This window comes from Zonotrichia albicollis, chromosome 9 (genome assembly GCF_047830755.1).
Source record: "Zonotrichia albicollis isolate bZonAlb1 chromosome 9, bZonAlb1.hap1, whole genome shotgun sequence".
Classification (NCBI taxonomy): Eukaryota; Metazoa; Chordata; class Aves; order Passeriformes; family Passerellidae; genus Zonotrichia; species Zonotrichia albicollis.
This window is the reverse complement of record NC_133827.1, coordinates 29,714,976-29,727,730: the sequence shown is the minus strand read 5'-3', so window position 1 is coordinate 29,727,730 and position 12,755 is coordinate 29,714,976. Positions and strand designations below refer to the sequence as shown.

The 12,755-nt window shown below is 37.7% G+C and overlaps 1 protein-coding gene and 1 long non-coding RNA gene across 4 annotated transcripts in view; one reads left to right on the top strand and one right to left on the bottom strand.

Annotated features, from left to right (window-relative positions):
- The window catches only part of CPB1 (carboxypeptidase B1), a 17,844-nt gene extending 11,839 nt beyond the window's left edge, over positions 1-6,005 (bottom strand). Inside the window, exons 1-6 of the mRNA XM_005489438.3 lie at positions 5,872-6,005; positions 5,700-5,775; positions 3,803-3,927; positions 1,568-1,667; positions 911-1,012; positions 469-570 (exon numbers count right to left, since the gene is read on the bottom strand). Of these exons, the coding sequence (XP_005489495.1) occupies positions 469-570; positions 911-1,012; positions 1,568-1,667; positions 3,803-3,927; positions 5,700-5,775; positions 5,872-5,942 (576 nt within the window). The 5' untranslated portion in view covers positions 5,943-6,005. The remainder of the gene's footprint in view (positions 1-468; positions 571-910; positions 1,013-1,567; positions 1,668-3,802; positions 3,928-5,699; positions 5,776-5,871) is intronic.
- LOC106629507 (uncharacterized) overlaps positions 1-12,755 on the top strand; it is a 36,879-nt gene that overhangs the window by 19,077 nt on the left and 5,047 nt on the right. For all 3 annotated transcript variants that reach the window (XR_012581637.1, XR_012581638.1, XR_012581639.1), the window contains exons 2-3: positions 3,829-3,958; positions 4,403-12,755. This is a non-coding gene — a long non-coding RNA (uncharacterized LOC106629507). The remainder of the gene's footprint in view (positions 1-3,828; positions 3,959-4,402) is intronic.

The window sequence follows — 12,755 nt, the reverse complement described above, 5'->3', positions numbered from 1 at the left end:
TTTCCATCCTCCCTGTTGCCTTACTGAATTAAGCTGGTTGCAAGGAACCCACCACCTGGCAATGCTGCTGTTCTGGAGTGCATTCAGGTGCCTTCTGGTGTGCCCTTGAATTTTCTTATTCCTTATATCTGTGTGCAGAACATGGCTATGTTTATAGTGTTACTTGAGCTATTTGCTTTTCTCTCACCTTTCTCTGATTACAGGTGCAAAAAGAATTTGCAAACTGAGCAGCCATTGTAGTTGTCAGTACCTCTTAGACACATTTCAGATTGTCTTAAGCTGATGAAAGATTACAGGTCCAAGCACAAAGATCTGGTTTAAGTAGTTACACCTTAACCCTCTGAGGTGAGAAGAAGGCATAAGCAGACATGTATTTAAAGGGAGAAAGGCAGTGCTCTGAGTTCTTGCTGCTCATTTAACCTAAACATAGGTTTTGCAAAATATTTTTTCATCATTACACTTACTGACCTCTTTCACAAACCACTGGCAGAAAGCAGGGCTGATCCACTCTCTTGCATGGAAACCACAATCCATAAAGATGGCCTTCTTATTTGCACCGCTTTTTCCCAGCTAGGAAAAAAAACAAAAAACAAAACAATACCCCAGGGCTTGAACAAAATAAATTGTATGCAGAACAAATCAGTCAGCTTGCTGACCTATTTATACAAATATGTCATTCCTTGTTTAAATGGAAATCTGTGGTGTGCTCCCAACTGTACCTGAGCATGATAATCAAGTTACAAAAATACTCTTAATAATTTAATTTTTATTAATGTTGATAAGCTTCCCCCAATTATTTGATTACTCTGCATGGTTGAATTATTTCCTGTAGTGTCTCTAAAAGTTTATCTTGTATGTTTGAATGATACATTAATGTAAATAGAGGAAGAGAAGAAATCGAGGCACTTACTTTGAGAAGGTACATTGGCCGTCCTTCATATGTGTTCCCTATTACACTGCGAGAGACAAGGTCTGGGTTCTGAGCAGCAATATCAGCAGTCCAATCAGCTATCTGTTTAATAAAGAGGTTAAGTCTAAATCTCTGTTCCTTGGGTCCAGACTGATTAATTTGCAGATTTCAAGCCAGAACAGTCTTTCTGAGCATCTAATGTGGTCTAATAGTTAATACAATTTGTAGATTTCCACAGAGCCGCTGCAAAGATGTGAAGAGTAACTTGACCATGATTACATGTCAGGAAAAATGAGCATGGCTGTGAAAAAAAGGAGGATAGGGGTCTTATGAAGAGCTAGAACTGAAACAGGGAATGGAATAGAATTGTTTAGCAAAGGACATGGGAGAAGTAGTGAAAAGGAAAGGAAATAAATAGTGAAGCATCTCAGCCTGGTCATAGGATTTCTGCCAGAGTTTCTTTGCAGCATTGGGAGCAAAGTAGAGGAAATAAAAGTAGGTTACACAAACTAGCTCAGTAATGAAGAGGAAGGAGAGTTTGGAGGCATTATCATGTCAATGGATGGAGCAGAAGAGGAAAAGGGAGGAAGGCTGGAAGCCCTTTGGCTACAGAAGCTAAGGTAGCAAGCTGATAATGTGGTAAATTCTAGACTTTACCGTGTCCCAGTTGTTGTACTTCACATAGCTGTGGCTGGAAGTACGAGCTTGGCTGTCAAACTGGGCATCCAGTGCAGCCTGCAGGTTGTCAATCAGAACCCTGCAAGAAGGCACCATGAAAAGTGTGAAGAGAAACATACACCAATCCAGCAGGAAAGTAAGACATTTCAGGGCCTGCCCAGCATTTGGGGTGCCCAGATTGTGAAAGGAAAGGTGGGCAGGTTGGAAATAAGATATATTAATATCAAGTTTATGCCTCCTGCCTCAACCTTGCCTCAAAAGGACCAGAGAGCAACAGGCTCCTGCCAATTAGCAGCTGCCTCACCCCCCACTAACAAACCTCCAGGGTGGCAACAGTTTGGTTTCAGAAAATTGGCAATGCTGAGACAGAGCGTGTCTCAAAATGAGCTCTAGGCTGATCCTATGTTGCCAGCAACCCAGAGATGTTTGCCAGATGGAATTCCAGGCAAACCAGGCAGCAACCCAGAGATGTTTGCCTGATGAAATTCCCTGTAAAACCAAGCTTCCAAATGTTAGATGTGGTTTGACAGCTCTGTTCAGGTGGCATTATCTATCCTCCAAACTACTTCATTGCATGTAAGGTGAGCTATTAAATACAACACAGAATTGCAAAAAATCCTCAACATCCAGTCTGGATTGGTTGGATCTCTCCAGTCCATTTTTTCCTGGGGCTGATACAGAGGTAAAACTTATCACTTATACTCTTGAGCACCTTTTGCTTATATTTCAACCTTGGATATCAAAAATTGAAGTCCTCTTGTTTTTCCAGCACCTGTCTTACAACTCTTACAAATCTTATTCAGCCAGGATACGTCCTTGATCATTTGTGATTTGGATAGAGGAACAGGAGGCCAGTTTGTGAGGCACCAGCAGCCTTCAGAACAAACATTGCAAGTGACATCATGTCATGGCACTGCAGCTGCACTTCAAAAGGATTATAACAGCTTGGTTTGTCACAAGGACAATCCACTGGTTTGTCAGGGACAGCTTCCAGACATTCTGGCCTTTGATTGCAGTCAAAAGATTTGTGCACAGACCTGGAGCAGTTAATGAATATTACAGAAAAACTAATACATGTAGAGTAAGTCCTTTGCTAAAGAGGAAATTCCACTGAATTTCTGTGGGATTCTGATTCTGTGGCATTCCTGTGCTGTATGTGCGCTGTGGGATTATTGAAAACCATTTATTCTAGAGTGTTTTTAGATTCAACAGTGGGGCTGAGAGACAAAAACTCTACTCTCAGCCAAATGAAATAATGAAAACTTGATCTAATACTACTGACTTTCAGTGTCTGAGTACATGATGTTGACAGACTATACTTTACACATCAAAGAAGCCTGATAATGAAGTTGGGCAAATCCATTCTGCAGTACTTAAGTGGAGTGAAAGGAGAAATTAAGACAGACAACCCCACTCCACTCCAGCTCAAAGTCAATTTCTCATCCTCAGTTCATGCTTGCACAGTGATTGGAAGATATGAAGTGAAGAACGGGGTCAGGCAACTCCTCGTTCTCCTTATTCTTCCATTAGTGCTCCTCACTACAGAGCTTTTGTTCCCAGTGATGTGTAATGTGGTAGTGTGCTCTGTTCTCTCCACTTGTGCTGCAGTCATAGAGCTCTCTCTTTGGAGACATCCTCGCCATGGATCTGCTATTTGACTTCTGTCAGCCCAAGGCTATCCTGGGAATCTGTTTTCCATGCTTCCTTGGCCTTTCACCTGTCTTCTGTCTGTCACCTGTTGGGGTTTTTTGTCCCTCTAGCTATTGTTCTGCAACTCACTGGGGACCTGCTCATGGTAGCCTTGGGGCTCATCATTTTATTTTCTGGCTTCAGTTCCCTGTCCATTTCCCTCATCTGGTGTATTTTCTGGCTCTTTCTAGACCTTTGCTCCATGTTGTCTGTAGTAGGAAATATTTCAATCCCCATCCATACTCCAGCCTTGTGTATTGCAGTGAGCTTTCACCTCAAGGAAATTTCTGTTGCTGCATCTCTGTTTCCTGTCTCTTGTCTCTATCAACATTTCATCTCACCCCATCAATGCGGAGTAGTTACAGTCCACTTGAACTGTCAAAGAAAATCTGAACCCAGTAGAGGTATCCATAGGAGGGATGAAGTTTGTAACAGGAAAATCAGTTGACCATTATGAAAAGCTCAAACACATCCTCCATGGTATTTAGTCCCCTTCTATTCAAAGTATAGTCAGAACAAACTTACTGATATTCCATTCCACTTTCTTTCAGAAGATCTTCAACCTTAAAAGTCTTCTCAGCTTCAACTCGGAAATCAACTTGCATTTTTGGCCTTACCAGTGTGACAGAGTCTGGCTGCCAAAAGTCAACCTGAAAGAAGAGCAAATGAAGACATAAACAAGTAAATACATGCATGTGGCTGTGATTTTTTAGATTGGTGTATGTGTGCTGGTGAGGTTGTGATTAATATACTGAATTTCGTGCCTATCCTATTACACTGATTCAGCATTGCTTCCCACAAGTAGCAACCTAAATTTTAACTGGAAATGGATTAAGATTTTCTAAAGGCCTTGCATTTTATATGGCAGAATTCTGGAGATGACAGCAACAATTCCACAAATTGTCTACAGCCTCTGCATTCATACAGAATTGTGAATATTATAACTATATTTAAATTTTTGTATATGTTTAATATATAGTTATTTTACACAACTATATCTACATTTATTATAATAAATATATATTATTTATACATGTATAACAATATATATTATTTATTACTATATAAATTTCTATAATTGTATTATATTAATAACTATATTTATATTTTCTTTCATTTTTACAGCTTCTTTCATTTTTTTCTCAGTTTTTTGCCTACAAATGTTAGAGAGAAATTAACTCAACATCAGGTGTGAACTGTATGAATATTTTACATAAATCATCTGAAAAAGACTGTTGTCTGTAAGAGGGCTTTTAAAAGAGATCACTGAAGTTGATATGAGGAACCTGTGCCTTTGAAGATGTTTCATTCCAAGCAGACAAACAACAGTGTTATTACTACTTCGGTTATTTTTGCTGAAGTAAGCATCCAGGCCTCTGGATTTAGTGCTCTGTTGAAGGCCAATGGAAACAGAGATGATTTGCCAGCCCGATGCCTTTTCACCCTTTCATCTCACAAAGGTAAAAGAAATTTGGGTTGGTTATTCATGATTATGTGTCATCAAATTAGGTGATTGTTCCAGAATATACAATTACATCAGTCCTGACTGACTGCTTTGTATAACAATGATAGTCCAGGGATCTTTTCTTAAAAGAAAAAGAAAACAAACAATCCTTTGATACTTCACACTTAAAAGCAAGCATGGTATGTATTAATTTCCTTAATATTGGCAGCACCATTTCAATAGTATGTTGTTCTACAGAAAACTGTTCCAGCATGCTGTAGTAGCCTGTTGATGATAGGTCTCCACATCTGTACTTCATTAAAAATACCATCCTTTCATCCTACAGCTAATGGTGTCTTTTTGACCAACAGCTATTTTACAACATCAAAGCTGAAGAGAAATATTGAAAACACATTTGCTGTCTTTGTTGTTTTTCATCGTGTCATTGTGTCATCATATATCTACATCAAGGTCAGTGAGAAACTTGCAGCTTAGAGAGAAAGGAAGCTTTAAAGGAAAGTCAACAGAAGAAAAGATAACATGAGAGACTAGAAGCCAAAGGAAAATTCATTTTGCTGGCAGTATAAATTTTTAGATTATTTACAGGAGGAAAATGTTTCGCCTGTAATAGTAAAAGTTCTGGTAGTTGGAATTTCTATGATTTATCTAACACATTCTTGAAAGCACCTCACACTGAATACAGCATTTAAGAATTATTTTTTCTATTAACAAATTCTGGTGGGCGCTTTGACATTCAGATTGGGTAAACCAGACTTTCTTGGAAGGTATTTGAATGTTTTGTAGAGCTCTAGTTTTATCACCTTGTCCTATTCCTTCCAAAGAAACAATACAGCTGACTTGAATGAAATCAAGATTGAGTCTCTAATTCAGTAGCACAATTAAAAAAAATCTGTTATTTGAGCAAATGGAGAAATATTTATTTCAACTACAATATAACCACTTCCCCAAGTCCTTTACCTCCATGATTCTGGCAAGGAAATTGAGGATTTCCACCTGCTCATCATTCTGTGGAATCACACGGAACACCTTCTGCCTGTAAGGGGCGAAAAAGATTCAGTTTGAAACAGTTGAAAGCCTTTTGATCATTGGAGAAGAAATCACAGATATAAAACTTGATGTCTGTTCTTACCCATCAAAGGAAAGATCCTGCAGGTGAGCAGAAACAGATGCAGCACCTATGAGAACCAAGAGTGCCCACATTTTCTCAAACAGGCCTTCTGTTCTTTTGTGCTGCTTTTATAACTTGTTTTGTCCTTCTTTTTATCAGTTATACACAGAACAACCCACTGATCAACTGATAGTTTACTCTTTTGGCCTTGTTTTATTTGCATACTATTTATAGCGCATGTTTTCCTCTACACCTGTGAAAATAGCTGAAAGTCTCACAGAGGCCTGGCTGAAGAATCTTGCTATTTGAGCTGGGAAACTCTTGATATGACAAAGTGAATTTAATTTACTATTTTATTTTCTGTTTTATGTAAACTTAGATATTTTTTAATAAGGTGGTTGCTGAATTGCAAACTTTATAATATTTTGTTGTTGCTTCATGTAATGGTAGATGTCCATCAGATGTTGTTGCAGTGTGCCTGGTCTTAATCACAGTGTTGCTCTTCATTAATAATATACATTTGACTTTGACATATTATTGTCAAAGAGGAATCTACCAATTGGGATATACCAATAAGCTTTCCCCCCCCCCCCCCAACGGAGAAGGAAAGCACTGAACTGGTTCTGTGCTCACTTCACTGAAATTTGTCAGGCGTCTGCAGAACTGAAAGAACAGAAATTTCTAGTAGCAGTAGGGTTGTACCTGTACTGCATGTGATACAGCTGTTGATTCTTGTGCATTCTCTAATTTCATCATGTGTGGATCAGAGGTAAATATCTTACAGGTTAAGCAATACTGTGGAATTTACTAAGAAGATCAAATGAAATGTATTCATGCTAAAGCATTTTTAACTTTCATGTTGTGCCTATGCTGAAGAACAGTGATGTGTTTGCAGCAGTGCACTTGCATCTGTTTAGCTTTCATTAATGAGTACTTGGCATTGAATGCAACATTAATTGTCTGTTGCTGCTGTGTCCTGATATGACTGATGTTTTCGACAGGGAGCCTTTAAATGAATCAGTGAACAAATAAATAAAAAATGGAATTTACGAACTCAGTTCTGTCTCCTGTTATGCCTAAGTAACCTGGCAAATTAAAGGAGTTCAGACAGAAATAAACTCTGCTGTGTATTACACATATGTGAAAATTTATTAAGAAAAATATTATCATTCATCTCAGATTAAAAGACGTAGTTACAGTTTCAAGGTACAGAAAATTTAATTGTCATTGAGCATTTTAAGAATGTGGCATCAGACTTGACACCTAATTTTTTATAAGGTTCTCTGGAGTCAGTTCACTAAAGTATAGGTACAGAATAGGTAGAAATATAATTTTAAATCAATGTTCATGCATATAAATATGACCCATTATTAATACTTGCCTAAAAGGAGAGTCAAAAAGTCTACTGGGCCTACTTATTGAAAACTGTCTTTGCCAAACCATAGAATTTAAACTTAGATTGCAACTAATGGCCTTATTTGTAGCACCGCAAGCTCTTGCCCAGTAATAATCTTACTGAGAGACAAGCCTCTGAAGACAGATGGCACCAGGAGCTGTTCTGACAGTGTCAAAACAATACTGCACAGTCTCCAGAAGTTTTAATTTTATGATGATGAGATCATCACTACAGATATCAAATAAAAGGGTCTGATCCCATAAAGACAATTGCAAACACAATAATGTGGAGATGATCAAGCACAGAACTTGCAATGAATAAATGATCATGAGAAGTAATCAAGCAATTTGCAGATGTCACCATTCCCTGTTGAGAAGCATTTTGGAAATAGAAATTGCCAGATTTCAAAGTCTGAGTTTACTTTTAATAAATTGCTTCCTTACTCATGCAGTTGGAGATGATGGGGAGTTTTTTGGTTTTATGTTTGGGGTTTTTATCTTCAAACAATTAGTGATGCAGCATTGACTACTGAGTTGGCAAGCATCTCTGAAAACCAGAATTTGTAGTAGCAGTTTTTGCAGTTTCCATCCCGGACTACATCAGAAAAAAACACTGACCTGGAATCCTACTTAAGTGATTTATTTTGCATCTCAGGATGGATATTTGTCAGGTTAGTTCATAAATTAGCTCTAAACATTGTCATGTTCTTCTAACTGTATAGTATAAATGTTTAATACTTGTATATATACTGGATAAAGGGGCAGCATAAGGATAAATAAAAGAGCAAATCAGATTTGGTTAAGCCATCTGTTCTTTTTAGCCTCTGATTACAAGCCAACATCATCAGCTGGCCATGGTTGAGTGAGCCTTGGCCTATCACAGAGAGCAGAGCATTACCTATATCTGAATAGATTCAGAAGGAAAAATTAAGTTTTTGTAATCAAGGAAATAAAATCCAAAAGGAGAATGTGTGGTAATTTCCTTCAGGACAGGCATTTTGTCTTATACTTACCATAACTGAGGCTAAAAACAGTGTCAGCAATTGCAATTTTGTTGTAGTTGTTTGTTTTTTAGATGATTAAAAATACAGCCTCGTATGATGCTGTCACTCACAAAGAATATTCCCTCTAAATAACTGGCTACATTCCAGTGAAATTCATCTTTGTAGTAATTTCTTATTTCAGTTTTTGGAATAGAATTACTCTGGTACTCCACTTTGAAAAGCATATGAAGGCTAACCACAGACTGATAAAAGGAAAAAATACATATCAATGTTAGCATTTCAGAAGCATCCTTTATCCTACGAAGCCTTTCATCCCATTTTTATCAAACTGAGTCCAAAAGTCTGAGGATAAATAAGGTCTGTTTTCATAGGATTTTCTGTAGATAAGAGATTTCCTGAATCCAGTAGTTTGTTGATCTACATTTTTAAAAAGTCTACCATTTTTTAGTCACAAAATATAGTCAGTTCTTACAATCCCTGATTGACAAATTTATCTTCTTAATATTCTTTAATATTTAATATGTTCCAAAAGATAAGCAGTGTGCAAATCTTAACCCTGCTTATGTGTGTTATGTAGCAAATTCCTAGCATGTGCCCCAGACCAGGCACATGTATTTGATGTATGGAACCCTCTTATGATCATTTATTTGTTAGGGTAATATATTCTAACCTTGGTTTTGAAGAGTAAAACTATTGAATATATTCTGAAGACCTTTGAGAGTACTTTGAAGAGGCCAGGATCAGCAGAAGCTGCTACCCAGCATATGATCCAAGCTTTCTTGGTACTTTATTTATATATTATTAATATTCTTTTAATTCATCAAAGGCTTTTTCAACTTTAGGGCCCTGGGACATGCTCATATCCTACTGTTTTGGTCGCTATGTGTAGGTATCTTCTCTTTAAATTTTTTTTCACATTTGCAGATGCTACTTAATAGGCGAGCAGGTACTGGATAAGAAGATAAAAGAATGGAAGTGATGGGATCAAGGGTATGGAGCAAAAAAAGAGGGAGCACTCATGACTTTGGGATGTGTTTGTACTTTTGTTATTGACTTGTCAGGGGAGAAATATATGAAATTGTAACTTGTTCTTTTCTAGAGTCAGTGAATTCTTGCCAATGTATCTCCTGAGAAATAAGTATCATATTTTTACTATTGGCTTCTAGGAATCAGGATTGACTGTAGTATTGCAGCTTCATTGTATGATCCATGAACAGCTTGCTTAGGGTTTAGAAAGTGTTTTATTACCCCAACTAGAAGTTGAATATATAATATGTATCCAAATTGAAAAAAATGTGTGAAATAGACTAAAATAGAAGCAGTGAATAAAGGTATTTGCAGAACCAGAATTCCCAGAAACCAAGCCCTGAGAATCTATTTAGTGCCAAACAGAGAGAAGATGTTTAATAAAGCAATGAGAAAGACTGACCTCACAGCCATTGGTTATGGACATGTGCTCAATCAGCTGGTCCATGGGCTGAGCTTTCTGTTGTGTACAAGACTGTGGCCAGTTCTCATACTTGAGATCATTCCTATGCCATGATCTCTGGGAGGCTGGCAGGGCCATGGCAGGACTCAGTGACAGCTCAAAGGCACTCAGAAGGATAAGGCTCTCCTCCTTACAAATTTAAGGCACTGAGATCAGCATGTGGTGTGAAGTGAGATCATAACTGCAGCAAAAAGTTCCTGCTTCAGGAAAGTACAGGAGTGCATAGACACTCGGTTCTGTTACTATTAGAAGCCAGTTTTGTCTCCCATCTTTGTGCAGGTTCTATCTGATGGGTTTAGGAGTTTCTCTTCTGGGGTAGATCAGCACATCATTCTCACCTACAAATATCTCCAACAATGCCAGAACCAGATGCTGCTGAGGTGGTGCTAGAATTACTCTGTAACAAGACCCAGGAGTGTCTGCCCACTGCTGAGGCCTCTCCAGGGTGTGTAATTCAGACTATTAGCATGTTGTCTTCCTCAGTATTCCCCTAATTCCCATCCTGGGCTCTGCAGGGGCTGAGGGTAAATCAGACTGTCAGTGTGCACTCATCCACCTCCAGTTTTTACAGAAGGATTTAGACTGACAGATGGATCTCCATTTCATCCCACTAAATATGATCCAGATAGTGATGCTCTGTTGGTGTTAACCAAGCACAGCAGGATCACCACGAGTGGAAGCAAAGGCAGATGAGAGTTATCAGGAGAGTCCAGGATGCATCAAAAACATCAACAGGAAATGTTCAAGGAAGACAGTGGACTGAGCAGCTTGATTCCACCCTTGGGCCTAACTGAAATTTCTTTTTACAGATTGGTGGGTAATTTACTGTTCTGTTTTGCTTTTTGTATGTGATGGCCCTCATGGGTGATATAAATTATGAACATTTTTCTCCTGCATAGCTTGTATTTTATCTGCAGGCTTGATGAATCTGAAGCCTAGTGCTTAGACAGATCCTTCAGCTCTGGATGATTTTGAAATCCAGTGCCCTTTGCTGAGAAACAGGTTATATCAACTGGTGTTATACCTGAGCAAAGGTCAGGGAGTCCTACCATTTCAGAAAAACAAGACTATTTGGAAATTAATAAAGTTTTCTGTTCACATCTACTGAAATAACCCAAATTCACAAGCTACAGATGAAAGTAGAACTCTACTATAATCAAATAAAACTTTGGCTAATTCTCTGGCATCCTTCCCAACAAAACAGACATGAAAAGACCAATGCAATTATTTCCCTTCTTACTTTCTAGAGGAGTTTCAGAAAACATACTAAAAAAGAAAACAAACAAAAAAAAGCCGCACCAAAAGAAGCATGTTAAAATACCAAACAAAAAAGTTCAAATAAATTCTGCACATCAATTTGTTCATGTAAAAATACATTCCTTCTTAAACAGACTTAAACAGTTATTAAACTGTTATTAATTGATCAAGAGTATTCATAAAACTCTTCTCAAAGCAATTAATTGGACTAATAATCTCTACTTGGACAGCCTTATTAAAATCTGACTGAGGATTTTTTCCTAGGTTCCTTTTATTCAAAGAAGGAGTTCAACTACAAAAGGTAACAGTAGACTTTTTAAAGAATCAATAATTTGCTATTTTTAGTAAACAGTAGGTTTCATGGAACAAAGGAAAACACAGAGTGCAAAAAATTTAATCCTGTCACCATAGACAAATTTCATTTCCATGAATTCATCTGAAAATAAATTCAGTAAGACAAATGTCTGTTAAACTTGTATGAAAAGAGCCTCAATGAAGCAAAAGAGAAGCAAGCTTCAGAGCATAAAGTGCACCATTCTTGGGAAGTACTTTTGCCTGCACACATGGAAATATTAGGCATCACAGATAAGATAACTGTTTTAAATTCACTATCCATATTCTTCTGTATTACACCCAGGCAACTCCAGATGTTTAAATGATTTCCTTTTTTTGCTTGGTAAAGCACAATAGAGAGAAAATATTCCTTATACCAACTTGATTTGAAACAATTTGTAAAACTAGGTAGTAATACACAAATACTGGGACTGAGCAGGTCCAGTTTTGCAGGTGCACTTCTCAGCTTGCAACCCTGAAATCAGATCTACTAAGAAGGGGTGAAGGAGGAGTAAAGGGGAGACCATGCTTTGATCCACTTCCTTCTGAAACATCACAGCTACCTGAATTCCTTACATTTTCTGTGAATTATTTAAAACATTTTCTGGGGAAAAAAAAAGAAAAGTATTTTGATATGGAAATGTTGCTGTAGTAGTGCTTCATAGAAAGGTAGAAAAGCCATCCCAAGGCCAGTGCTGTATTCTGCAGCCTGTATGTCACACCCATGATGTGCTGTGACTAAGGACTCCAGCCATGGAGCAGCTCAGCTGCTGCTTTTGTGCAAATGTCATCAGGAAATCTGGTCCAAGAGCCTGGCCAGATAAAATAATAATTAAAATATGGAACATAGAGTCTTTAAATATTGATATAAAATTACTATTTTCTCCCCTTAAAACTCCATAGTACTCCTACCTCACCCTGAGAAGTTTCATAGTGAAAGGTGATGTTCCTTCCCTGTTGTGGTTAGCTGACTTTTACTACTATGCAGCTTCTAGAAGAGTTGGGGAATATTTTCCTCTTGGTTTGCTGCCAAAGATTTTCCTACCTTAGCAAAGCTGCCTCTTGTCTTGTTCAGTACGTTGCTCACATTTGACTTTGTTTTCTCACTGGAAGGCTTAGAACAGAATATGTGAAGTTTGGGATTTTGCTTGGTTTTGATTCATACAGTTTTTAATTAATGCTGTTTTTGTCCCAGTGTATTTTCTGAATTAGGTAAATTGCTGAAACTTCTCTCATGTTTGAAGAAACTGGTATTTGTTATCAAATGAGGAAAATGAGAACAGGTCATGATGTTCAATATCTCCCTGTCACTGAAAAACAAGCTTCTGGAACTTGGACTAAGAGATGTTTGTCATGAAACAAAAATTACTACTTTGGCTTACTGGAAATAATTCTGGATCAAGACAAGGATTTATGCAGAATAAAAG